General features: G+C 45.4%; 1 protein-coding gene across 3 annotated transcripts; it reads left to right on the forward strand.

The window, feature by feature from the left end:
• The first annotated feature begins 6,037 nt into the window (after positions 1-6,037).
• On the forward strand, positions 6,038-26,204 carry AK2 (adenylate kinase 2). 3 transcript variants are annotated; one of them, XM_061184523.1, is made up of 7 exons: positions 6,047-6,208; positions 15,300-15,425; positions 17,164-17,274; positions 17,403-17,497; positions 21,798-21,870; positions 23,065-23,260; positions 25,316-26,204. In XM_061184523.1, exons 1-7 carry the CDS (start codon positions 6,110-6,112, stop codon positions 25,318-25,320), a joined length of 705 nt encoding a protein of 234 aa, XP_061040506.1. In that variant the 5' UTR covers positions 6,047-6,109; the 3' UTR covers positions 25,321-26,204. The 3 variants fall into 3 exon arrangements, with proteins under 3 accessions (XP_061040507.1, XP_061040505.1, XP_061040506.1); XM_061184522.1 differs by lacking the exon at positions 25,316-26,204 and having other exon boundaries at positions 6,046-6,208; positions 23,065-23,431; XM_061184524.1 differs by lacking the exons at positions 17,403-17,497; positions 23,065-23,260; positions 25,316-26,204 and having other exon boundaries at positions 6,038-6,208; positions 21,798-21,869.
• The last annotated feature ends 190 nt before the right edge of the window (positions 26,205-26,394 follow it).

A 26,394-nucleotide genomic window follows, 5' to 3' on the forward strand; every position in this document is an offset into this window, starting at 1 on the left:
CAATAAATCATGACAAGTGCAAGAAAAGGAGGGTGTGCTCTGGGAGCCAGAGCATCAGTACAACTAACTCAGAGTGTGAGGCTGTGGGTCAAGTGCCCAGGAAGACCTCATAGAGAAGGGAATAAGTAAACTGGGCTTTAAAGGAAAAGTAGGAGTTTTCCAGGTGAAAAAACTTATGGTGGGTAGAATGAAATTTCAAGTTTTCCTCTTAACTCTCTAATCATTCCCCAATTCTTTTGCTGGCTACCTCTTTCCCCTTAAGTTCTGGGTCCCCTGATTTAGTCTTCATTCCCCTTTTCCTCTCTCTACCCTCTCCTAAGACAAATGCATCTGCTCCATGGTTTTGATGCAGGTAGTAATAGTTAAGGCACTGTGCTAAATACTTTATATCCATCATCTAATTCAATACTCACCACGATCCTATGCGGCAGGTATGATCATCCTGACTCTGCAAAGAGAAACTGAGGCCCAGAGAGGTTAGGTAACTTGCCCACGTCCCATATGGTGCCTTCAGCAGCAGGTACCAGAGTACCCAAATGAATGTGGTTTGAACATGAGGGATTTATCTCCCATCACAAGAAACTTAGAGGAAGGTGGTGCTACTAGATTGTTTAATTGAGCAGCTCAGTAATGTCAGACTCTGGGTCAGCTTCTCTGAGTCTCTTGGTTCCTCCCTCATGGTCCCAGGATGGCTGTTAAGCTAAGTATTGCATCCTCCCTCAACACCCAAAAGCAAGCAGGAAGGGACACGTTCCTCCTGGGCATCTGTCTTTTTACTGGAGAAGAAAGCCTTCCATAGAAGCCCCTAGGAAAATACCTGTGAGTCCCTTCCTCCCCGCCCTCTTCTTTCTTCTCTTACCCTCTCAAGTTGTAGCTGCATCCAGGTTGACCCTCTTTCAGCTCTGTACCGATCAGGGTTTTGGTGTCTAACCTAAACAGTGAAGGAATTGATTGAATAACGTGGGGTGTTTATGAATTCCAAACATACATAGGAACCAAAAGCAGTTAGGCTAAGAACACAGGCAAAGACATGACACAGGAAAAGCCTGGTTGGACGGCCACTACTGGCCATTGACCACCAGCTGCTGTGGGACTCTCCCCTCCCCCCAAGAACAGGCTCCGCCACTTCACCGCTCTCTCTCAAAGGTCAAAATCCTGGACAGGAACATCCTACTGGTCAGGCCTGGTCATGTGCTCATTCCCCAGTTGCCAGGAAGGCAAGCAAGGTCCCACCCTTTCAGTTTCTGTAGGTGAGCCGTGGCTCTTTTTTCCCCAAGCCCTTTGCAGCATAGAATTTCCAATGACGTAAGAGAGGCGTTCTTCTGCTGAGTACCACGGTTCCCTCAAATTGCCACACTCTCTCTTGCCTCCAGACCTTTGCACACACTGTTCTCTTTGTCTCCTCCCTCCTCTCTAGGCAGATCCTCCTCATTCTTGAGATTTCATCTCTCTTAGATGTCACGTCCCCTCAAATCCGGGCTAGGTGCCACTCCATTGTACTCCTGCTGCAGCCCGTTCTTTCCCCAGCATAGCCTCTGTCACTGTACTGAAATTCACCATCTTGTCTTTTTTCCCCACTTGACTGCAAGTTCTATGAGGGTGGATACCCTGCCCTTCTCGTCCACCACTGGATCCCTAGCACCAAGCACAATACTGGGCACATAATATATGCTCACTAAGTGTATATTGAATTAATCAACTGAAGAATGAATGAGATGAATATTAATGGCACCAGCATCCCCCTATTCACCTGGCCCAAGACTGGGACATTCTCATCCCCATCTGGTCTGGTGTCAAGTCCCATTAATTCTACCCCCATAGAAGAGTCCAGTTCCTCATTACCTCTCTCCTGGACCTTTGCAATAGCTACCTGTGACTTGACAGCTGTCATGTCCAACAGTTCTTCCCTCTTTATTTTGGAAACTGTCATCATTTGCTTTGGGGGAATTACTTCTCCCTTCTGACAGTCCTGAAGACTGTCAGTCAAGGTACTCTCCACATTTGCCAAGGGGCGAACATGAGATCCAAGCCAAGCCAGGACTTTGACTATTGAATGGTATGGCACAGATACAGAAAACAGTTGAGCTGAGTCATTCCAATCATAGCATCCATGAGAAATTGTTTGTTTGGGGGTAGCCTCACCCAAGTTTAGAACCAAAAGAGAGACAGCTACAGAAGTAGGGCAGAGGGAGATCAGAATATCAGCTTTATTACTGACAAAGTTGTTGGGGATGTCCCTTTAGGTCCGATTGACAAGGTTTACTAATACTGAACCCCCAAATTAATCTTCTCCACCCAGTCTTAGGCAGTGCTGGAAAATTGTAGTCTTTCCTGTGAGGGCCAGACCCTGGGAAATTTAGAACATTGAGGAAGAGAGCAAAAAACATGGTTCTTGTGGGCAGGTGGATCTGAAGGAGAAAGAAGGGGGAAGAGCTGAGTTGAGCTCCATTCTTTCTCCCTAAACTTACCAATCAGATAAGTCACTCTTCTTCCTCCTCCTCTGGGGAGGATAGATGGATGAGGGGGTGTTGCAGTAAGCAAGAGTATTACTCTGAAAGGGGTCCCTCCACACGGAAAAAAGCTGGAGGAAGAAACAAACATTCCCCTCAGCATTGGTCCCTTGTTCCTGAAATCTATTGTAGATTACCCAAAGCAGCTCTGGCTCCTCTCATTCCTGGGGCTGGGAGTTGTACAGCTGTATCCTCCCAATTAACTCCTTTCTTGCTTAATGTAGCCAGAGTCTGTTTCTGTTGCTTGCACCCCAAGAACATGCATTCATTCCTATTGTTGCTGTTAACAAATTTGGTGGCTTAGAACAACACAAATGTATTATCTTCCAATTATGGAGGTCAGAAGTCCAAAATGGGTCTTATGGGGCTAAAATCAAGGTGTCAGCAGAAACTGTGCTCCTTCTGGAGGCTCTAGGGGAGACTGTTTCCTGCCTTTCCAGCTTCAGAGGCTGCCATCATTCCTTGACTTGTGGTCCCCAGCCAGCAATCACACCACTCTGACCTCTGCTTGTGTCATCACATCTTCTCTGGCTCTCTTGCCTCCCTTTTATCCTTATGAGGACCTTTGTGATTATATTGGGCCCATTCAGATAATCCAGGATAATCTTTCCATCTCAAAATCCTTAACTTAATCACATCTGCAAAGTCCGTTTTGCCAAGTATGGTAAAATGATCATAAATTCCGGGATTAGGATGTGAACATCTTTGGGGGGCATTATTTTGTCTACCACAAAACACTAACAGAAAGATTTCTTAGCTTGTCTTGCGTTCATTTCTTTCCTCTGCAGTCTGTCCTGCAAGTGATCTTTATAAAATGTGAATCTAGTCATGACGATCCTACCTAAGAAACTTCCTGATTCCCCAAAGCCCATTGAATAAACCCCATAACACACCCGACTCTTGCTCCAAACGTTCTCTCAGCCTGAAATGTTCCCCCACTCCAAAACCAAATCCTCTGTAACCTTCAAGGTCCCTCTCACAGAAACCTCCATGATCCCTCTGGCTGGAACACATCTGCACCATGAGTCCCACATCTGCAGAAACTGTCTTGTCACCTGGCAGTGCTGGGTACCAGCCAGTCAGACAGATCTAACCTTTCTGTGCCTTTGTTTCCTCTATTTAAAAAATGCAGAGACTTCCCTCGTGGTCCAGTGGTAAAGAATCCGCCTTACAATGCAGGGGACGCGGGTTTGATCCCTGGTCGGGATACTAAGATCTCACATGCTGTGGGGCAACTAAGCCCGCGCACCACAACTACTGAGCTCGCGCATCTCAACTAGAGAAGAGAAAACCTGCACGCCACAACTAGAGACAAGCCCGCACACTGCAACGAAAAGGTCCTGTGTGCCGCAGCTAAGACCCGACACAGCCAAAAATAAGTAAAATAAATAAATAATAATAAAGAAATCTTTAAAAATTTTTTTTTAAATTAAAAAATGCAGATAATAAAGTAGTTACCTCGTTTATATTTTGTTGTGAGAATTAAATGAGACAATGCATATAAAGTGCTGAGCACAGTGCTGGCACACAGTACCCAATATCAGGTAGATGATAGCAGTTATTATTAACATTTAATAGTTGGGGGACTTCCCTGCTGGTCCAGTGGATAAGACTCTGTGCTCCCAATGCAAGGGGCCCAGGTTCGATCCCTGGTCAGGGAACTAGATCCCACATGTGCCGCAACTAAAGATCCTGCACACCACAACGAAGATCCTGCGTGCTGCAACTAAGACCTGGCGCAGCCAAGTAAATACATAAATAAGTAAATAAAATATTTTTTTTTTAAATTTAATAGTTGAGTGAATAAATGAATGGAGTACTCTCTCCTTTCCCTGGGCTATCAATAGTCCCTTTATGATCCTTAGCATGCCCCAAAACTAGGACATTTAAAAAACTTGAATGAATAAACCTGATGTTTTTTGTATTTCTGTGTAATCTTAGCTGCTTTGTCTCTCGGGGGCTCCATGTCTGGTCAGGATCACTGTGGGGAGTGATGGTAGAAGGGAAAGGCTGTTCTTATTCCCTCTTGTCTGGTGCCTCGGGCACATGAAACCTTGATAAACTCTGGTCTTCTTGGACTGAGGTGAATTTGGGGCACATAGAGGCTTCCACCAGAGAAAATATGCTTGCTCCCCACCCTCATGCCCATGAATCTTGTGCTCTCTGGGGCACCAGTTTGCCATTCTCAGTGTTAATTGTGACTCTGCTACTGTGTGACTTTGGGCTGGTCACTGCATATCTTCCTGAAAAATGGGCATAAAAATCCCTGCATCCTTCAAGGTCAGGAACCTTGTGGAAGTCCAGTGCGGGCATGAGGAATGAATGTTAACTTCTTTTGTGAGGTAGAATAGAAGAGACCAAGCTGAAAAGATAGAAAATTCATTTCCAGGATACAAAAAATGAGTTCTGGGACTTCCCTGGCGGTCCAGTGGTTAAGACTTCACACTTCCACTGCAGGGGTCATGGGTTTTGATCCCTGGTCAGGGAATTAAGATCCTGCATGCCACGTGGCGCGGCAGGAAAAAAAGAAAAAAAAAAAAAAAAAAGAAATGAGTTGCAATAAGCCTGTGGGGAAACATAATTGTTTTATAATCACTCTCTGGACTAAAGGTCTTGCCAGGACTTCAGGGGTTGCTTCATGGTGGGTGTGGATGAAACTTTCACACACCAAAAATCTGTCCAAGAGAAGGTCATCTCTTTTGAGAAAAACTACCTTTTCCTGTTTATTACAGAATTCATTATAGAAGTTTTTGAAAATATAAATATGCACAAAGAAGGGGAGAAGCTCCTGTAATCACTCTATACAGAGATCATCACTTGTAACTATCAAACAAATTGGGATTTTGCTGCAACTGTAGTTTTGTATCCCGTTTGGTGAACATTTTCCCATGCAATTAAATATTTTATGCAATGGCGGGGGGGGGGGGGATTCCAGTATACAAATTTGTTGCAATTTACTTAACTAAGCTCTTATTGTTGAACATTTAGCATATTGCCTTTGTTTTTCGTTTTTGTTTTTTTATTTACTTGTTTTGGACTTTGGGGCTGTTATAAGTGCTTCAATTAGTATCTTTGTTAGACAGATCTTTACGTATATCGTACGTCCTTTGAATTCCTGGAAGTGGAATTGCTGGACCAAAGTAAATTTGATACATATCTGCCAGTTTGTCTTCTAAGACTGATTTCACGCATTTGTACTCCCACGGGCAATTTTATAGGACTCACTGGGGTTGCCGGTGTCATTAACTGTCAAAAGCCAACCTAGAACTCCCAGCCGGGCCTCTAGGCTTGCTTCATGTTTTCCCGCCCACTCCGCATACCCGCCGCGCGCCCCACACCCACGTCCATGATGGCCCGCCCCTTCCTTACTCCCTTACCGATTCTGTCCAATCAAAAGCAGCCTTCCCCAGTATCGCTGAGTGGTTGGTAAGACGAAGTGTCCGTCGCGCTCAGGGGTGGGCGTAGCGGACTGACGGACGTGTCGACGAGCCAGTGTGAACGGCGAGCGGGGCGTGCGTGGCGTGCGTGGCGCGCTGGCCTGGAAGCGCTGAACTTGCGAGGAGTACAGGCGGGTTGAGCAGCGAGAGGCTTCGGCGGCCATGGCTCCCAGCGTGTCCGTGGCCGAACCGGCTAGAGAGTGTCCTGAAGGCATCCGGGCCGTGCTTCTGGGGCCGCCCGGAGCCGGCAAGGGTACCCAGGTGAGTTGCTGAGCCGGGCTTGTCGGCAGAGCCCGTGGGACTCCAAGGTCAGGGCTGCCGGAGGTCCGGGTCGCCCCTGAGCCGGGCCGCTGGCTGAAGCCAGGAGGGGTACCCTGGCTGGCGTCTGGGGTTCTAGCAGGTGTTTGGGGGAGGGTCCAAACTGGAGGTCGAGGGAGTCTGAGTTAGAGATCTTGAGGGACCCAGGCTTGAGGTGCCGTGTTAGGTGATCCTAAGGACTGATTAGATCCCTTAAGGGTTTAGAAGCTGGGAAGATTTGAAGGATAAGGTGAGCCCTGGGCTGAGGCATGTAGATTACAACCCGAGTGGACGCAGGGACCCCAGATTGCCTGCCATTTGGAATGGGTTGTCGAGGGTTACGTTCCAGGCATTCGGGGTAGGGGGACGTTTCTGGTAGTGACTAATGCCTGAAGGTGGAGTAGCATCTCCCGCTCATGGGGGAAAGCGGGAGCTGGCCTGTGCTGGTTAGGAGTACTGCTAAGAGAAGTGAGGTATGACCTGCCTGAGACAGTTAAGTTGGGGGGATGGGAGAGAGTACCTCAATATACAGGTGAGAAAACAGGCCCAGAGAGATCAGGCGGCTTTCTCACGTTAGCAAAATTGACTTCATGGAGCCTGGAACCTCAGGGCTCTGAGTGATTGGAGTCTGAAGTTACCTTCTGCTGACCGTGGGGCCTCACTTGGCACCTGGGACATAATGGGCCCATAGATCAAGGTTGGGATTTATGATCTCACTTAGGATTTCGAAGCCCATAGGTTGGATTATGAATATCCTCCTCCTGCCTGGGGTCTGGCATTACCCGCCCCCCCCACCACGCTCAAGTTTTTGCTTGCTGTTAGGGTCTAAAGAGGGAATTCCTGAAAGTCTGAGCTGCTAAGGGAATGGGGTTCTGGGTGCTGCTCTGTGCCCCCTCTTCTCTTCTGAGCCCTTGCAAAGATTGCAAAGTCCTGGCAGACAGATCATTTGTCTTACTCATTCTTGGGGCTCCCGTGACACCCAGCATATTATTTGATGAGGTTACTGGAAATGGATGAACACAGATTCATGTGGGTGATGAGGAAAAGGGGAGTCTTGGAGATTCAGTTCATTCCTGTGACTTTGCTTTTTGGCTCTGGCTACTAGGTGAAGAAAGACCACTTTCCCTTTTCTCTCTATAGCCAGAGCCGATTTGCCCTTGGGGGTCATTGTTACCTAACCCCCTTGTCCTCAGTAACATTGAATGCTCCTCTTTCCTGTTGCTACCACCCTCAGTTATTAGGTAACCTGCAGTTTAGGAATGTTTAATCCCAAACTCTACGGACTTTTGCTGTGAGTGACCGAGATAAACAAGGTAGCTCAAATGCATCAGTTGTTTTTTCTTAGTTCATATTGAAGTTAATAATTTCAGTAGTTGTGAAATGGACAACCCATTCCTGTGCTGAGACAAGGGCTTTATAGTTTAGCAAGCTTTGTAACTTCTAAGCCTCACTGCTCTCACCTGAAAAATGGGGCTAATACTTACCTTACTCATTCAACATGTCATGAGCACCGAACATTGGAGACAGAGCAGTAAAGAAGACTGATAAGGTCCTTGCCCCCCCTAGACCAAAAGTTAACAAGGATACTGGAAAATTATGTTATATATGTGTGTAAAGCACACCTAGATGACAACCTGGCACATAGTAGGTGTTCACTAATTATTGACTTCCTATCTTAGTAACACATCCCCCCACCCCCCAACTCAGCTGTATCTCGGTGTAAAGGGTGATGTTTTCAGGAAGTTTTGAAGAAAATTATACTATGAGCTGATTTATAAGGGTGTATGTATGATGGGAGTTGGTCAGAGAAGGCCTTGTGGAAGTCGAGGAGATGTGATTAGAGCTGGGACTTACGGGTAAGATTTACACAAGTCGCTTAACCTCTGTACACCTTTCTCTCCATAACTGGAACAATAGGAATACTGGTGGTTGTAGTTTTATGGAGTTTTAAAAAACAGTGTTCCTAAATCAGAGGTTGCAAAGTGGCAGCCTGCAGCAGAATTTAGCCTGCAAACACACCCCAGCTTTTTATTATGAAGAGTTTGAATCCACAAAAGAAGACAGGATTGTGTAATGAGCCCCCATGTACCCATTATCCAGCCCCAGCTGATGGCCATTCCTTCCCCATCCACTCTCCCTTCACAGATTATTTTAGAGCAGCTCCCAGACATTATAACACTTCATTTGTAAATATTTCAATGTGTATTTCTAAAAGACAAATTCTTTTTTGTAAACAAGCACACTATCCCCTAAAAACAATAATAACAGTAAATGTTTACATTTCCATTCATTTGTCTCACAAATATGATCATTTCAAGTCCCTTTTAATTTACAGGTTCCCCCTTTTTTTTTTCCTTGCAGCTTTTTTGTGGAAGTTGTTTATTCTGGGAGTATCCCTCTTTCTGAGAATTTTTTTATTGTATCCCCATGCCATATTTAACATCTTCCTCTTTCTTTCCTGTAAAAAAACAACCAGATCTGGGTTCAATTTTTGGCCCAACTACATCACAGGTGGTGGTGTGCTGTCCATTAGGAGGCATACTGTGTCTGCTTATCTCTGGTGTTCAATGCCTGGGTCCAGGAATTCACTGTGGGTGGCAAAATGGTGATGTTCTACTTATATCATTCCCTTTTCATTTATTAGCTGAAATATTTCTATAAAGAGAAATTTCTCACCTACTATTTGGTATGGTTTGTACAGTAACGGTAGGTTAAATGCTTGATTTATTCCTTTAAGTTGTCAGCTTTCAAAATAATAAGTTGACCACACAGTGTTTTCAGTTGTGAAATTTCACTTAAAAATCCAGAGCTCTCGTTTCTCTTGAGAAGTCAGATCTGGTGGTTCTGGGCCTCCATTCCAGCGTGGCACGCAGTTGAGTGGGGATGCCGCTTTGGGTGGTGCATGTGCTCTCCTGTCCCCTGCATAGCCCTCTTCACTGCCTGTTGCTTATATTTGACCCGCTTCATTTGTGTTGCCTGCCTGGTAAATGTTTGTGATCTTTGATGTAAAATCCTAACCTGGGTTAGTGCCTAGTGCCTGCTCAGTAATGTTTGTTTTCTTCCCACTAGTGCTTCCTTTTATACCTGCATAACTCAGTATTTTAGGTATTTAATGTTGGCATGACTGAAATAATCTGTTTCCTTTTAAAACTTTTAATTTTTAACTAAAATAGTTAAACATTTTAAAACTACCTGCTTTTGCATCAACATAATAATGTCTAAAACATCTGGAACACTTGGATTTGTTGTTGTTTAAATAACCTTACTTCCCTGTCTCCCTTTTAGGGTTAGATGTTCCTGTGGTGTGGCCAAAACAGGGGTATGTTTTCTGTTTCCTCTGCCAGCCCCTTTCATAGTTTCTTCCATGTGTCCAGCTGACACCAGTTCTTCAAGGCCAGCACGCTTAGGCCGTCAGCTGCCATCTTGCAGGTCAGGCTCTGTCAGTTTTGTCGGTGCATTGACGCTCACAGTGCAAAAACAACTCTGTGAGACCCATGCTCTTACTCCCCCTTTTACAGGTAGAGAAACTAAAGCTCAAAGAGCTTGTTCTCTAGGTTACAGGGCACGTAATTGGCTGATCTTGCATCTGAATGACTTCAAAGCTCCTGCTCTTTCTGCTGCTATCTGCTGCCCTGGGTTAGATTTGTCTCCTGCCCTATGCATGTTTTGTTGGATAAGTTCCGTGCTAGAGATGCAGGGCAGCCCTTGCCCTCAAGAGGGTTTAATATTGCAAAATAGTCACCCGTTGCTGGGTTATGTGACAGACCCTACCCCCCACAGCCAAAGATGTTACAGGTGTCATCTGATTTAATCCTGCAACCCTAGGAGGAAGGTCCTATTGTTATCTTTGCCTTTGCCTGGTAAACTGAGGCCCAGTGTGTATCTTGCCCCAGGACATACATAAAGTAGCAAAGATAGGATTTGAATTCATGACTGACTCTTGAACAGCGTTACCGTCTTATTGTTGCTATCAATCTAGGTGTAGGGGCAGAAATGAACATGCATGCAAGCAGTACTTACTAGTGCAGAGTACCATATGGGAAGTGTGAGATGAGTGACTGACAAATGCTAGGACAGTTCGGGGTTAGAAAAGAACTATAATTTGTTGAGAGTCTTCCATTCTTCCTCCTACACACCCAGTGATGTTGGTACTAATATATCCAATTTATAGTGATTAAAGGATCACTGGCCTGAGGTTACATGGTCAGTTAACAGGCAGAGCTGAAATTCAAACACAGGTTTCTGTGCTTTTAAAAAACTTTTTAATTGAAGTATAATATACATAGAGAAAGGTGCAGATATCCTAGGTGGGCAGCTTGATGAATTTTCACATGTGAACACACTTGTGTAGCTTATACCCATATGAAGAAACAGAACATTGCCAGCACTGTGAAGGCCTCCTTGTGCTCCCGTCCACACATATACACACACTTTCCCCAAGGACAGCCACTAAGGCTCTGGGGGCGGGGGGGGGGGGGTTGGTGTTGTTGTTAGTAAAGCCATATGGTGTCATGGATAAGAGCTAGGGCTCGACAGTCTTGAGGCCAGTTGCCAGATCTGCTGTTACTAGCTTTGTGATCTTGGGCAACTTAGCCTCTGAATTTCATTTGTAAAATGCAGATAAAAATAGTTACTACCTCACATATTTGTTATGTATTATACATACTAAATACTGTAAAACAATGCATGGAAAAATTGCATGGCATCTTGCAAACACCCAGTTAGCTGATGTTGATATGATTCCTTCTTGGAGGAAGAAAGGGTAGTTGGGGAAGGTTTTTGGTGGGAGAGATATGCTCAGAATTTGACTACAGAGGAGGGTAGAGCTTGGATCAGTAGGAGGAAGGGAGAGGGCATTCTTGCATAGAGAGGATCTTGAGCCGAGGTCCGTGGAGAGGCTTATGTTATGTAATTGGAAAGCATATATAGAGCAGCTGTTTGTAGTTGTGCAGGGCATCCTGGTAGGGGACTTGTGGAGGCAAATTTGAGTAGCTTGGGAGGTATAGGAAGTTGGCTGTGGAGGACACGGAGTGCTGGGCTAAGGTATTGGGACTTCTCCCCTGTTGCCCTGGGGGAACGTTGAGGCTTCTGAATGTATGTTTGTTGGGGGGTGGGTAGTATGTCCAGCAGTATTTTAGGAGATGATTGCAGCTGCATGTGCAGAAGCATTGGAGGTGGAAGTGGGAAAGACTGCAGCAGAAAGATGATTTCGAGGTAAGAAAACAAGTGAGCTTGATTAAATCAAATCTTAAAGACTGACATTTTCCCTTTATTTCCCTAAATGCCGGGCACTATGCTGGATTCTTTTGCGTATATGATCTTGCCAAATCCCCATAACAGCTCTGAAAGTAGACATTGTTGTCTGTACAGTAAGTCCCCTACATACGAATGAGTTCCATTCCGAGAGCGCGTTCGTAAGTCAAATTTGTTCGTTAAGTCCAACAAAGTTAGCCAAGGTACCCAACTAACACAATCAGCTATGTAGTACTGTGCTGTAATAGGTTTATAATACTTTTCACACCAGTAATACATAAAAATAAAATAAAGAAAACATTTTTAATCATACAGTACAGTACCTTGAAAAGTACAGTGGTACAGTACAACAGCTGGCATACAGGGGCATCGGGTGAACAGGCAAGAAGAGTTACTACTGACTGGAGGAGGGAGAAGAGGTGGGAGATGGTAGAGCTGAAGGATCGTCAGCCTTAGGAGATAGAGGGCAAGCTGCAGTTTCACTCACGCCTGATGTTGATGGCACAGGTTCTGGTTCCTAGCTGGATTCAATTCTATCTAACCTCTTGAAAAAATGATCCAGTGATGTCTGGGTAGTAGCTCTTTTTTTCTCGTCATAGATGGCACAGTACCACTGGATTGCATTCTGAACGGCTGCTGCAACCTTCGTGTACCATTCTGCTTTCAGGTGCTGTGCCTTTAACAGTGCCTCCTCAAATAAAGAAAATCCCCTTGCCATTTCCTGCATCGTGAATCTCTTCAGTTCTTCAGTTACTTCTTCCTCTTTTCTGTTTTCGTCCTTTCTCTGGGCCTCCAATTCCTGGCACTTCTTAGCAGTACCAGCTACATCACCGCTTCTTTTACACTTGTTTCAGGACATCCTGGGCTTGAAATAAAGATACTATACTTCTGTACTCTTATACAGTACTGTACGGTAAGGTACACAAAAGCGCAACCACTTGTAGAGGATGCACGCACGTGACAATGTATGCCAGACTCGTGAACTAACTTACATGATTGGACATGTGAACGCACGTTTGCATCTTTGAAAGTTTGCAGCTTGAAGGTTTGTATGTAGGGGACTTACTGTACTCTAGAGATGAAGAAGCCGAGGCCTAAGGCTATATAACTTGTTCAAGGTGACACAGTGAGTAAACTGTAAATCCCAGATCTGTACCACTATAAAACCCAGTCTTGCACCCCTGCCCCAGGGCTTCACAATCTGTGTGCATCAGAATCCCACCATGCTACCTGAAAACCACTCAATCATACACTTTAAGGGCGGGCCTGGCTTTGTATTTTTAGCAAGTGCCCCGGATGATTGTGATAATACACTGATGTTTGAGAACACTAACCCCACCATGCTGACTCCCTAGTGGTTTTAGCCATTATGAACCACACCCCTTTCCCAAACCACAGGTTTCTCATACAGATGGGGGGCCTATTTCTTCACCTCAACGGTAGCCCATGGCTAGTGAGACACATGTGGCTCAGGGCCTCAGCAGCAGCTGAGTGTGGCCCAGGGGTCAGCAGCACAGCCAGGCCTGGAAGCTTGTTTAAAATGCAAATGCTCAGGGCCCACCCTGTAGAATCAGAATCTGCATTTTAGCAGTACCCTCAGGTGGTTTGGAGTAGGAGAAGCATTCCTCTAAAAAAAGTATAAGCGTGAAGTGTAAGGGGAATGAAATACAGCTATTTCATCAGACTTCTTCTATAGTTTGCAAGTAAAGAGTAATGCAAAAAAGAAAGACCTTGAAAGGAGATCTTTTATTTACTGAATGCCTACGGTGTGTCTGATATTTTGGGTGCTTTATTTCATTTTATCCTCACAACAGCCCTATGAAGTAGACGTTATCCCTCTTTGACTGGTAAGGAAACAGATTCTGAGAAATTAAGTAACTAGCCAAAGGTCATAAAGCTATTGAAGGCAGCCAGGGTTCATGTGCAAATCTGTCTGACTCCAAAGTTCGTGCTCTTTGCAGCCCACCCCATTGACTCCCGTGCAGCCAGCAAGAAATGAAGGAGTTAGTCTTCCGCCATGCCGCATCTTCCCTCTGGGAGTGTGCCTCCACACAGCCGTAGAGTCTAGTCACCTGAAATAGCACAGAAGAGTCCTATGGTTTAGAGTGGTAAAAATTGGAAGGTTAGGTTCTGTGCTAACAGCTCTTCTCTGGTGTTTTGGTTACTCTTTCCCCTGGAACAAGCCTGACCTCCCAATTTTTCACCCAAGTTAATTTCAACAACCAAGGAGAAAGATCGGCAGAAAAGCACAGCTCTCTGGGTTTGTGGCCACTGTGCCAGCCCGAAGGACCAGAAGGTTTTCTATCACCAGAGCGTCCTGACCTTCACTGGTTTCCCAAGTGCGGTTTTAAATACCTCATCTGGGTTCCATTTTGCTATGCAGTCGGTTCTCTGAGCTGAATCAGTCCATGAGTCACAAACCAGCACTTGTTGCCCTGAGCCCTATCTATTTAGCCTTTACCATGTTCACCTAAGAAAGCTCCCAATGAACTGGTTTGAACAAGGTTCCCACCCTACTTCTTTTCCAAAACAATTGAACCAGAAAGCAAAGTGTTAGGCTCCTTGAACTGATTCTATTCCTCATGAATTCTGCATTCTTTTTGGCCACTACAAAACCAATGTCGAACTCTCCAGGGTCTCTTCTCTTCTAGTCTTCATTCTGTTGTATAGTCCACCAAACTATGAACTCATAGAGGACAGAGTCAGTGTCTCCTATTCATCTGTTTCCCTGGTACCCAGCAAGGTTCTTAGAAGAGGCATCTTCGAAGTATTAGTATTTTCTTTCTGTATGAATGAATATGGAATTAAGACAGGGGTTACAGTAACAGCTGATGTTCACTGAGCACTTACAATGTGCCTGGCCCTGCATATGTGGAATTCTATATAATCTCATCAACCCAGTGATATAGGTACTTTTACCATCTCCATTTTACCTAGAGGAAATTTAAAATTTAGAAAAGTGATATAATTCTTTGCAGGTCACAGATCCAGTCATTGGTGGACCTGGTGTCTGAAACCCAGGCAGTTTGACTCTCAAGCCTATGCTCTTAGCCAAAAGGCTATACTGCTCCCTAAAGCTATTAAGCACTTACTGTTTGCCAGGTGCTCTTCATATATATGTCTCATCTGATCCTCACAGCTACCTTCTGAGACAGAGACTTTTTGCCTTCATTTTAGACAGATGAGAAAACTGAGCCTCTTGAGAGGTTAAGTGATTTGGCCCAGATAATGCAGCTACCTAGTGACAGGGAAGGGGAAGAACCGAGTCTGCCTGAAGGAGACTTCTGCACGTGGCTCCAGCTGCCTCCCACACTGGTGACCACAGTACTTGACAGCCACACGTCCATCCCTTTGGCGAATATTCATTCAGCACATTACATGCCAGGCATTGTGCCAGGTGCTTTATATACATGAACTCATTTAAACTTCAGAGCAACCGTGTGAAGTGTTGGTACTGCTGTTTCTATTTTTCCCATTTATAATGGGGAAACTGAGGCTTATGTGTCACTAGTGTGTCTAGTGGAAGTAGTGATAATAGCTGATATTTATGATGGCTGCCTGTGCTAGGTGCACTGTTTTAAGTGCCTTATATGTATTATCTCATGTAATTGTTAACTACAACCCTATAGTCATATGTTAGAATATAATGTAAGGTACTTTTATCCCAGTTACAGGTAAGGAAATAGGCATTTGTCAGAGTTCACATAGCCAGTAAGTGGCAGGGCCAGGTTCATACCCAGGCAGTCTAACTCCAAGGCCTGCACTGTTAACCTTATCTTGTTTTTTGTCTTCCCCTTCATAGGCACCCAAGTTGGCTGAAAACTTCTGTGTCTGCCATTTGGCTACTGGGGACATGCTGAGGGCCATGGTGGCTTCTGGCTCAGAGCTGGGAAAAAAGCTGAAGGCAACTATGGATGCCGGGAAACTGGTAGGTTTGGTGGTACCAGTGAATGTTGATATTCCTCAGAGTCTAGATCTGCCCTGCCTAATAGGGTGAGCACCAGCTACATGTAACTACTGAAATTAATTTTAATTTAATTTAATTTAAAATTAACTTCCTCAGTTTCACTTGCCACATTTCAAGTTTTTGCTAGCCCGCACAGATATAGAACATTTTAATCATTGTAGAAAGTTCTGTTGGACAGCCCTGTGCTGCGGGGTATTTTAACAAACTGGCACATTATATGAACTTTTACAGTAGCAAGTTACTTGGTTCATTCTGAATTTATGACACTTATTTTATTCACGGTATTCTTGAAGTTCCTTTGTGCTGGCACATTTTGTAATATACCCAGTTTTAAGGCCAAGAATGAAACTGCCATCCCTAGGCCAGAACTCAAGGGTGATTCAAGAGAGGACTCAGGAAGCCTCAGAAGTGTTTTTAATCTACTTTTGTGATTCTGTTCTGTGTCTTTAACAGAGGGGTTGCTTGGCAGTTGACAAAAGTAATCCTTCTTATTTGGTGAATATAATAGCATTTTCTCTTGTTTTTAGTCCAGTTGATCTGATTGGAGAAGTACAATTTATTACCTACTAAATGTTTTTTGATTAGTGCCAGAGCTTAATTGTAACTGAGTTATTCTGGGACTTGGCCTTGGGAAGAAGTCATTTTGTGCTTGGCTCTCTGGTCTTTACGTATGTTAGAATGTTGGTTGGGGCGGGTGCTGGGCCTCCTGTCAGGCTTTGAGATTCTGGACCTGGGGTAGCCCTGCCTGTGCGCCCAGCTGCCCCTTTACTTCTAGCTTCCCCTTCATGTTAGTGAGGCCGTAAGTCAGGCCATAAAGCTAGATATTTTGGACTTTGGGTCTTGGTAGAAGATCCCGTACTGAGAAAAAATTGGGTTGTGGCAATGAGATTACTTATCTCCAGCCTTCACTTAGTTGCAGAGCTTATACTTTGTCCCCAAGTTCACAGCTGGTCCCAGGAGATAAGAGCATTAGCTACCAAAATGGGCAGCCTTCACTCAAATACTGGCAGGGAACTTTTCTTGCAGTGAAAGCCCAGGAGGAAAACCAGTTTTTGGAAGCTAGGAAGGATCCTTGTTGGGGTTTTTAGAGAGGCTCAGAGGAGTGTTGGGCTGGCTTCTTGGTTCCTTGGTTCCGAACCAGTCTCGCCAAGGTCAGTGAACTTCTCTGTTGCTTCATGTCCGAGATAGCCTGGGTCACTTTACTGTTAGCCTAATCAAAATTGTGAAACAGGTAAAGTTGGTGCCTTTCTACATTCTGGTCAACGCCCATTCTCTCCTGGAGCCCTCCTCAGGTGGTCTCTCAGCCATATGTCCTCACTTATGTCTTGAAGATAGCTGATTGCTGAGGAGCTGTTATCTGACTGCTAGGACTCTGACTAATGGCCAGAGAGGCCCTCAGGACCTGAGAAATGGGGGTCTCCTGGCGGGGTGATAGGCACTCCTCTTCCCTCACCCAGATTACTGGGACACAGGAGAATCTCAGGGGAAGAGAATGTGTATATGGCAACCACAGAAATAATCATGCAACTGAATCTTCCAAATGGAGCCACTCCATATTTGCTCTGATTTTTGCTTCTTTGGGGTCAAGAACCTGTTTAGTAATCAGGTTATACAGACATAAACTTATGACCCTGGAGTTGGGCTAATGCCACCTAGTTAATGGATTTAACCCCAAGATTGTTTTGTTCTTGACTTCCAGGTGAGCGATGAAATGGTCGTGGAGCTCATTGAGAAGAATTTGGAGACGCCTCCATGCAAAAATGGTTTTCTTCTAGATGGCTTCCCTCGGACTGTGAGGCAGGCAGAAATGGTGAGTGGCTTGGTTTTGTATCACCGTTGCATGAAAGCAAATCCTGGCCCTCTATCTCTGTATTCCTTTGAGGGAAATGGGTCTTATCAAGCTCTGGTAGCTTAGGTGGGCCACACGCTCTTTTACAGCTTGATGACCTCATGGAGAAGAGGAAAGAGAAGCTTGATTCTGTGATTGAATTCAGCATCCCAGACTCCCTGCTGATCCGGAGAATCACAGGAAGGTATTTGTCCCCTGAAGGTCTCTTCTTTTCATGCTTCCTCAGAGCTTTGTCAGACGACAGGAACTGCTCCGGCCTAATCCCAGCCATGAAGCTTAGTGCCGTTTCCACATGGATTGACCTTATTTGGTGACATGGGATGGGGATGTGGAAGGAAGAGCAAGGGATCTGAAGTCCAGCAGCGACTAAGTCCTGTCACCTTTTAACTCTGACCCTAGGCAAGTTTCTTAACCTCTCTAAGGCTGTTTCCTCATATGTAGAGAGGGAGTAATAGTACCTGCTTCGAGGACCCATTGTGCATGGTAGATAGCATATTGTGCATATTTCAGAGCCTTGCTTACCTGGGTGCTTAAGAAATACTAAATTCCTTACATGTATATCTCCATTTTAGTGCTTTTTAAGTCCGATTTCAGTTGGAGTTGCCATACCTTGCTATAGGCTTTTTATTATAAAAATATTAGGACCATCTACACAGTTTAGAAAATTGAGGAAAAACTTGCTCATGGTCCAGCCAGCTTAGCGAATAACACTATAATTTTTTTGCGTGTTTTGTTTTAAAGTGCTTATTTCTCTATAGTAGTTAACGTTGAACACAGAAATGCTTCTGCTTCTGATGAGTTTGCTCCTAAAAAGTGCCACTGCTTTAGGCTACAGTTTCCTCAGCCTTCTTTCACTACCACGCTACCGTCTGCTTTGTGCCTTCCAGAAATATGTGGGAAGCTCTCAACCACTAAAAGACTCTCCCATTCTTGTCCTTATTATGGGCTATATAGCTTTTTTTTAATCCCTCAGTCACTTTAATGGAGTCTCAGGAAGGTGGTCAGCCTACCATCTTGAACCAGACTTCCATGACTATTGTTTTTAATTGCTGCATGATATTTCACAGTACATGAACCATCATTTACTTAATTGTTCCCCGATTGTTGTACATTTGTGTTCTTCCAGTTATCCATTGTTAAATTCATGCTGTGACCATCGTAGTACATGTAAGTTTTTTAATTAAGGGGGCAGTGTTTTCTGATTGTAAATGTTATTACTTTGATTTCCTAATGAGGTTGAACATTTTTCTCCATGTGTCTGCAGTCCATATCTTTAAGGAGAGAGGCAGCAGAGTAAGTGTTAGAGGTGTTCTCCTGGAAGGCTGTGTTAGATACAGTGGGATCCACCTTACATTAATTTTCTTTTCAAATGTCCAGGTTTCATGTTTCCAGCTATTGCATAGGCTCCTTCAGTGCAGGAATTTTGTTTCTTTGCTTGGCACAGAGTAGGCAAACAAAGTTGATGTAGTCCAAGAAGCAGTAGGGTTGACAAGAAGGGACATGACCAGGGCTGGGGTCCCGGACATTGCAAAGCAGATGTTGACAGTACTAGGTGACACGAGGGCCCTTTGATCTGATCAGCTCAGCTTCCTAAGTGCCTGCTTTGTGCAGGCACAGCTCTGGGAGCAGGGGACCAGTAGAGAATATAGAACAATATGCTGGTGCCCATGTCTGACCTCAGAGCGTCTACAACCCCTACATGAAACCTGGGCTGTTTAGTGCAGTAGAGGTCCAGGAAGACAGCCTGGGGGCAGGGAGGGAAGTCTAGCTAGGAGAGGTGTAAAGTCAGACTTGACCTTCCTGGATAGAGAGGATTTTGCTGAGGCTTTCCCAGAAGGGAGTAGAGGCAAGACTGAGTATGCATTCAGGGAGGGGCTGTAGCTAAGGCTTCTGGCAGAATGTCTGTCCAGAGCTGGAGAAATGGCCTGGGAGGCTGGGTGGTAGAATGAGTGCGGTTGGGAAGGTGGAATGGGAGCCTGGCTGGGGAAGGTCTGCCAAGGAGGAGAGGGTAGACATGAATGAGTCAGGAATCATGGGATGTTCTTAAGCCACTAGGCGTTGTGGCAGGTACAGCATTTTAAGAACATTTACTTGGTCCTGGTATACAGGCTAAATTGAGGGAAATAAGAAACAGACAAGGACCCCACTTGGAGGAGCCTGATGTGATCCACCGGTGAAGTGATGGAGACTGGGGTTGGCTGGTGGGGCACTGAGAGATTCTGAAGAACAAACTCCAGAATTGTAGAGGGCGAAAGAGGCAAGACTCGGTCTCTTGGTTTGGAAGTGAGTGGTGTAGTGTGGCCCTCTCCCTTACAGAGGAGGAAACAGAACAGGTCAGACTGTGTAAAGGTGTTTTTCCAAGCCCACTTGCATATCAGTGGCAGAACTAGCACCAAAAACCTGCTTTCTGCCTCCTCGTCCACTATGCTCATTGTTGAAAGAAAAAGAGTCAGGAACTAGCCAGTTTAATATAGATCTTATTTAAATCTGACATGGTAAGGACCCCACTGTAAATGTCTTCTGAATTGGCTCTGACCTCACTTCTAATAATCGTATGGGTTATTATTTTATTTCTTGCCATAAGTATAGCTGGTGGGTTTTGACTTTAACCTATTCTTGGTTGGCTCTCTGCTATCATTAGCCTAATGTCTTGTACCATCCCCATTTTGTGGATGAGAAAACAGGTGTCTGAAGTATCACACCCAAGGTAGCAGTGGCTGTAGCATCCCAGCCCGATCCCTCCACATCTTCACCTCCACCTCCAGGCCAGGCTCAGTGGCTTATAGAGCTGTTTTGGTTGGTACTTAAGACCAGTCCCATTTTAAGAACTTGGAGATTGGTTTCTTTTCCCTTTTAGGGAATGAGTCTTGCCTCTTCTTAAAATGATATTTGGAAGTGGGGAAGGAGCAGTGTTATATGTAACTGGAGGGCTGAGGGAATCTGGGAATGTGCAAGAGCTGATGTAGAGACGTGGAGAGGAGAGAATTGTGTTTGTTGCAGCCTGGCTGCTGTGTGCCCTGTGCTTTCCAGAAGGTGAAGAAACAAGGTCCAGGGACTTCCCTGGCAGTCCAGTGGTTAAGACTCCGCGCTTCCACTGCAGGGGGCATGGGTTCGATGCTGGTTGGGGAGCTAAGATCCTGCATGCTGCACAGCGTGGCCAGAAAAAAAGAAACGTGGTCCACATTTCATGCCCCCAGCGCTTCCCAAAGGAAAGCTGTAGCTGAGCCCCGCAGCTTCTGCTCTTCCTCTCCTTGGGTCTCCTAGTGGGTGTCATTTCCCAGTGGATGCACCAGAGGAACCCCTCCAGCAACTCAAGTAAAGGAGGGCCCAACCTCGTGTTACATGATTGCAGTCACAGGCCCACTCAGTGTAACTTACTCACTCTGCTATCAACTTGTCCCCCATGCTGTAAATGGACCACTTGGCCCCCCAAAATATGCTGTCATTAAAACACAGTATCACATTTTACAAACGTGTGGCTTCGATAGTCTAACCCAGACTTTCCCAACTGATGTGCTGAGATATTGACCCCCTCAGCCACGAGAGCAAGCACCCTGAGTACTTTCTGTGTATGCCAAGAGGTGAAAAATGTTGGGAAGCTCTGGCCTAACAGACCTTCATGAGGAGAGTAGCCATCAGTTAAATAAGCAGACCTTGGTTGGCATAGAATTGGGAAGCCACGCGAAGTTGTGGGCACCAGCTGCTGAGCAGTGTTTGGCCTGCCTCCTTCCCTTCTTAGGTTTCAGGGATCCTGTGGTGTGACCATTCCCAGTCAGGAGCGTGGGCTTGTTGCTTAAGGGGACACGGCAGAGATGCAGCTGCCAGCTACATATTCTGTGCCAAGTAAATGCTTCTTGAGCTCTTTATTCTATGACTTAATATGTTGTTTTCCCTGATGCCTTGAATATTGCCCTCTGATGGCTGGGCTTTCTGTGTCTGTGTGGTCACAGAGGTGTTCAGCATTGTCTGCTGGTGTCTGCATCCATAGCACATGTTTTTCCTATAGCACCTTTCTGGTTTTATAACCAAACTAGTTTAGAAAATAAGGTTAGTTTCTCTGTCCTCTCTCCCCCATGGCACTTTGTCCAAATCTCTGTTAAAGGATTACCAAATTTATTGTAGTTATTTATTTCCACATTTGTCTCCCCCTCTAAATTAATCACTGTTTGTGAGCAGGGATCGTGACTCATTGCTCTATAGCCCCTGAATTCAGCTTAAGGCCTGAATCGGAATGCTCTCACACAGCCGAATTAGGCCGTCGTTACACCAGCCTCTTCAGCCAGACACGTATTTTAATGTTGGGTCAAAAGAGAAAACTTACTCCCTCTGGCATATGCCCAGTTATTTTCCGAAGCAAGAGATGCCTGTAACGGGATTCTCTGCTGGATTAAAGTCCTTGCATCCAGCTTCTCTGTCTGTGCTTGTCATCTTGGAGACCCCTGGGGTTCCGGCAGCCTGATTCCTGTGCATTTGCTGTCTTTCAGACTGATTCACCCCGAGAGTGGCCGTTCCTACCACGAGGAGTTCAACCCCCCAAAGGAGCCCATGAAAGATGATGTATGTAAATTCAGGACTGGAAGTTTCCTTTTCTTTCCTTCCTCTCTCTTACTTCGCTTTTTTTCTTTTTTCTTTCTTCCCTTTGTTCTTCCCATTTTCCCTTTATTCCTACCAATATTACGAACTTAACCATGAGAAATGTTGCTATCACGTAAATCGCATGGGCTGTGGCTCATCTTTAGAGTGTCCCTCCAAGTAGTTTATTGCTTGACCTTGAGGTAGCCACCAGTGCCAGCCACTTCCCAGTGCCCAGTTTGTACCTGTCTTTTGTGCAGAGCAGCCCCTTCCTGGCATCATGGCAACCTAAATGGTGAACTAATCAGGAGAAGGCTGCTTGAAAGCCCCGGATTAGAGCCACGGTTGGGAGGACAGTGCTGAAGAGATGTTTGTTGACCAGTCCTGCTTCAGAAGAATATCGTCTCTCTCTAGTGACTGTACTGTGCCCTACAGATTCAGAAGAGCTTGGCCAGGTTAACACTGCCAAGTTCCTATGACAGTCTTTAATTGTTTGCAGATGTGAAAGGGGGGGGTTCTCATACATGTTCACTGTAACATTTGCCATAAATAGTTCACCTTGTCTGTTTTAGAACACGCAGGCAACAGTAAGAATTTCCTGGATTTACCTTTGTCATATGAGACAAGTTCATCAGGTCATACAGGTTCCTAAGCTATCTGTCAACTTAGTCACGTTTCACAGAGTTGGCAGTTCTATCACTCAGTGTTCCCTGTCACTTGCCACTTTCAGAATGTTGATGGCCGGCACCCCAGTAAAAACACTGAATACTCATGCAGCTAAGATCCTAATTGCTACTGCATCTGTGATTTTGATGTATTCTCCTGGTCTCAGGGGCCTCTGTCTTTCTTGTTTCTCACCCTAGAAGTGTTTGTCTTGGAAGCTGAACAGCCTGAGCACAAGCCGTGAGAGAAAGACCTTGTCTGTCCCCCGTCTCAGCCCTTTCCTCACAGTTGCTGTTTCAGGCTCCCTGATTTCTCTGGACCAAGTGGTCTGCTCCTGGGACCAACTTGCTGGGAGTAGTGAAGTTCTTTATAGTTCTTTATTGGAGGGGGTCTAGATTGTCTTGTCTTTCCCTCTGATGGACTTTGGGATCAGACAGCATCTCAGATCTGCATCCAGCATTGGATTAGGAGAACTTGCTGAGTCCTGGCCTTTCATTACCCTCTTCCTCTTCTCAGATCACCGGGGAACCCTTGGTCCGCCGATCAGATGATAATGAGAAGGCCTTGAAAATCCGCCTGGAGGCCTATCACACTCAGACTGCCCCGCTGGTGGAGTACTACAATAAACGGGGGATCCACTCTGCCATCGACGCATCCCAGACCCCTGACGTTGTGTTTGCAAGCATCCTAGCAGCCTTCTCCAAAGCCACATGTAAAGACTTGGTTATGTTTATATAATGTTGGGTCCAAAAAGGAACTTCTTTCTTCTTCCTGTCCCTGTTGAAGGAGTGGGTGGGAATGGCAGAGCAGGCAGAGGGAGGCTTCTTCAGGCCAGCAAGAGTATCGTTTGATGGACTGATTAAAAAAGCACTTGCTTCATGTATCTTTGGCGTGTGTGCAACTCTCATCTCATCTGTGTGTGTGTGCGTGCACGCGCGCATGAGTGTGTCGGTATAAGTATGTGTACACTCTCCTACTTTCTAAGTTATAGGCAAGATTGCTTTACTAGCCGTTTATTTCTTTAGCCATACTCTAGATTTTATTTTTTGACCAAAATAAACTAACTCAGGTATCTACCAGGCATTCCAGTTCCCTAGTATTTTTTCCATCTTAACAGCTAATTAGAAGTCCTGGGTCACATGAAGTCAGGCAGGGCCACAGTTCCTAGTGGCAGACTGTTGGCCAGAAATTCCACTTGTTTTCTCACCCGTAATGAAAAGCCAAATGAGTCAGTGTGTGGAAAGGGATCATTAATTTTTTTCCCCTAAACAGGAAGGAAAAGGCACTTACATTATAGATTCCAGAAATTACTGGGAGAGGATATCACCGTAGAAAGAGCCAGGCCAAGTTGGAATATTTCTGTGAACTGCACCATGGTTCTGTAAAGTAGGAATCGTTTGGGACCTGTGTTGAATACTGAATTGTTGCCAAAGAATTAAACCAGGTGAAAGGTCCTTTTGAATTTAGACTATCTTCTGAACATCCAGGCTGGGCATCTGAGGGCAGTCAGTCCACTTCCCCAAAGAGAGACCAGGGTAGGTTTGTTATTTTTAATGTTCGCCTCTGTTTCCAAGTATGAACAAACCAGTGATTTGAGGATCATTTTGGGATCATTTTGATTAGAATTTATTCAAACCCAGTCTCTCTGCAGGATGTGAAACCCAAATCAGATGTATCCCTTTTAAACTCAAACCCTCTCCCTTCCAGATCCAGTCCTTCACCCCTTACGTCATGATGGTGGTGGCCAGTCTCCCCAAGAAAGGATCACCCCAAAAATAAGATCACCTACGGCAGTAACCAGCTTTTATTCCTAACCTCAGCTCCCAACTATTAAGCATTTCCTGAGGTCCATGCTGTGCCTTTTGGTCTCTGGTTTGATTTGGGGCAAACAGATGAATTAATAGACTGCTGTGAGGGACCACAAAAACAGCAGCCTCTGGAAAAAAACCATTAAAAAAAATCAGTGGCAGGTCCAGTAAATAATGCCACCTGCCCAGTGTAATCTGCTGACTCAGTTTAGTGGACTATAAAGTGCCCAGTCCCCATCTGACCTGAGTTCTGCTGTCTGTGGGACCACCAGAGGTTTTGTCCTCTGTCCACCTGGAAGCTGGCTATGGGTACATGGCCATCTCGTGTCCCTCTTTGTCTGCTTCAAGTGAGTGTCTGCTGACTCTGCTCTGCCTTGTTTCCCTGGCTGTAAACTAACTCCATCCATTCTTAACGGAAACCCAATCTGGCGTGGGGTGTTTCTGGGAAGCACATGAATTCTGGGAATGGACAAGGAAGGGGAGTGAAACCAAAACTGTCAGCTATGTCTGTGGGGATCTGGGCTCCTTCTCTGGGTGAGGGTGGCCTCATGAATCTTGGAGTCGACTCCTCTTCGAGTAGGGACAGTTGGAGGCATTTGGCCTCAAAGGTGAGGTCCTTGAATGTTTGCTGATAGAGTGTGCATGATCCTTACTCAAATATCTGTCATCCGTCTATATGCATTCACGTGTGCACACACGTGCGTGTGATTTTTGGGCTATCAGTGAAAACTGGAAGATCGTCGGGGGTGCATATGCCCTTTTGGGGGTAGGTACGATTCAATTTTTGCTTCATTTAATTCCAGAACCTTAACCTCAGCAGGCATGAGAGCTTTCACCTGGCAGAGAAATGTCCAGTGTTTAATGCATTTGGTTGCCGGGGCGTGCATGCCAAGCTTCTCTGGTATTTACTTGGTTTTTAAAAACCCATTTTGTTCTCTCTTGTTTCCTCTCTATTTCAGCCTAGTAACAGAAGGCCAGGCGAGACTGCACCACTGCTCATCACCCTGCGGCGTGATCCCTGCTCTTAGGTGCTGGGCAGAGGGGAGGGGTGGTCAGGGTAAGGATGGAGAGGGAGGAGTGGTGAGGGCTCAAGAGGAGAATGGGAAGAGCAGCAGTGTTGTAGTGAAGCAATTTATTTTCCATGGAGTAGGAGTCCTAAAAAGTATAAGCAAAGGGAAAAATTGATTTTTTAAAACACTGATTGGAGGGTATAAATAGAAACAGGGAGATGCAGTATTATTTCTAAGGAATCACGTCATTTACTCCGGACTGGTGACGATATTTTTTAAAGCCAGTGCCCTAAGACCTCAGCTTTTACCAGAAACTCATGCCAGCCCAGGAATGCAGGAAATCACACTGTTGTCCTGTCTGTCCTGTAGTTTGGAACAGGGCAGGAGTTGACTACTAACCCTGGTTCCCCATACCATGAGATCAAAAAGTCATCTCCCCATTTGAAAGAGATACAGAGTGTGTTCATGGGGGTAGTGGCTCAGCAAATCAGGTTTACTGGAGTCATGGGGCAGGTGGAGCAGGCTGGTCTCACTCCCTTCCCAACTTACCACTGATGTACCAGCCCACCGGCTCTCGTGGGTAAGCTCTCGACAGCCAGCCAGCATATGTCACAGTCCTACACTCTTGCCTTCCTCCATCCATGTCGTGTGAAAGGACCCTTTTTAATAAATGAGCAAGTGTCCTAAGCGACCTTATCCAAAGATTGTCCTTTCCATCCTCAAATCCTGTGACTGGGATCACTCAACAACACTGTGATGTATTATTTTCAATGAGGTGCCTTTCTTAACTGTCCAAATGCTGCCTTGTTTGGCCCCTAAATAAAGTGTGTTAAATGTTTGTATCCCCTGTTGTGGCATTTTTTTAAGGGGATGTGGGCTAGTAAAATGTCATTGAATTCTGGATCCGACATTGAATTCTGGATCTTGTGGTCACTAGAAGTCGTGAGAAGACAGGAAGGTCCAAGTGTATGTTCATCAGAAGAGCCTGCACCCTCTTGGCCTTCAGCTGATGTGCAGGATTTTCTTGA

This window comes from Eubalaena glacialis, chromosome 3, assembly GCF_028564815.1.
Source record: "Eubalaena glacialis isolate mEubGla1 chromosome 3, mEubGla1.1.hap2.+ XY, whole genome shotgun sequence".
Classification (NCBI taxonomy): Eukaryota; Metazoa; Chordata; class Mammalia; order Artiodactyla; family Balaenidae; genus Eubalaena; species Eubalaena glacialis.

Excerpts from the sequence above, each read along its gene's own strand:
- AK2 (XM_061184522.1), top strand. The coding sequence starts at position 6,110 with ATGGCTCCCAGCGTGTCCGTGGCCGAACCGGCTAGAGAGTGTCCTGAA. Across the intron at positions 17,275-17,402 it reads CTGTGAGGCAGGCAGAAATG|CTTGATGACCTCATGGAGAA; the intron begins GTGAGTGGCTTG and ends GCTCTTTTACAG. Across the intron at positions 17,498-21,797 it reads ATCCGGAGAATCACAGGAAG|ACTGATTCACCCCGAGAGTG; the intron begins GTATTTGTCCCC and ends GCTGTCTTTCAG.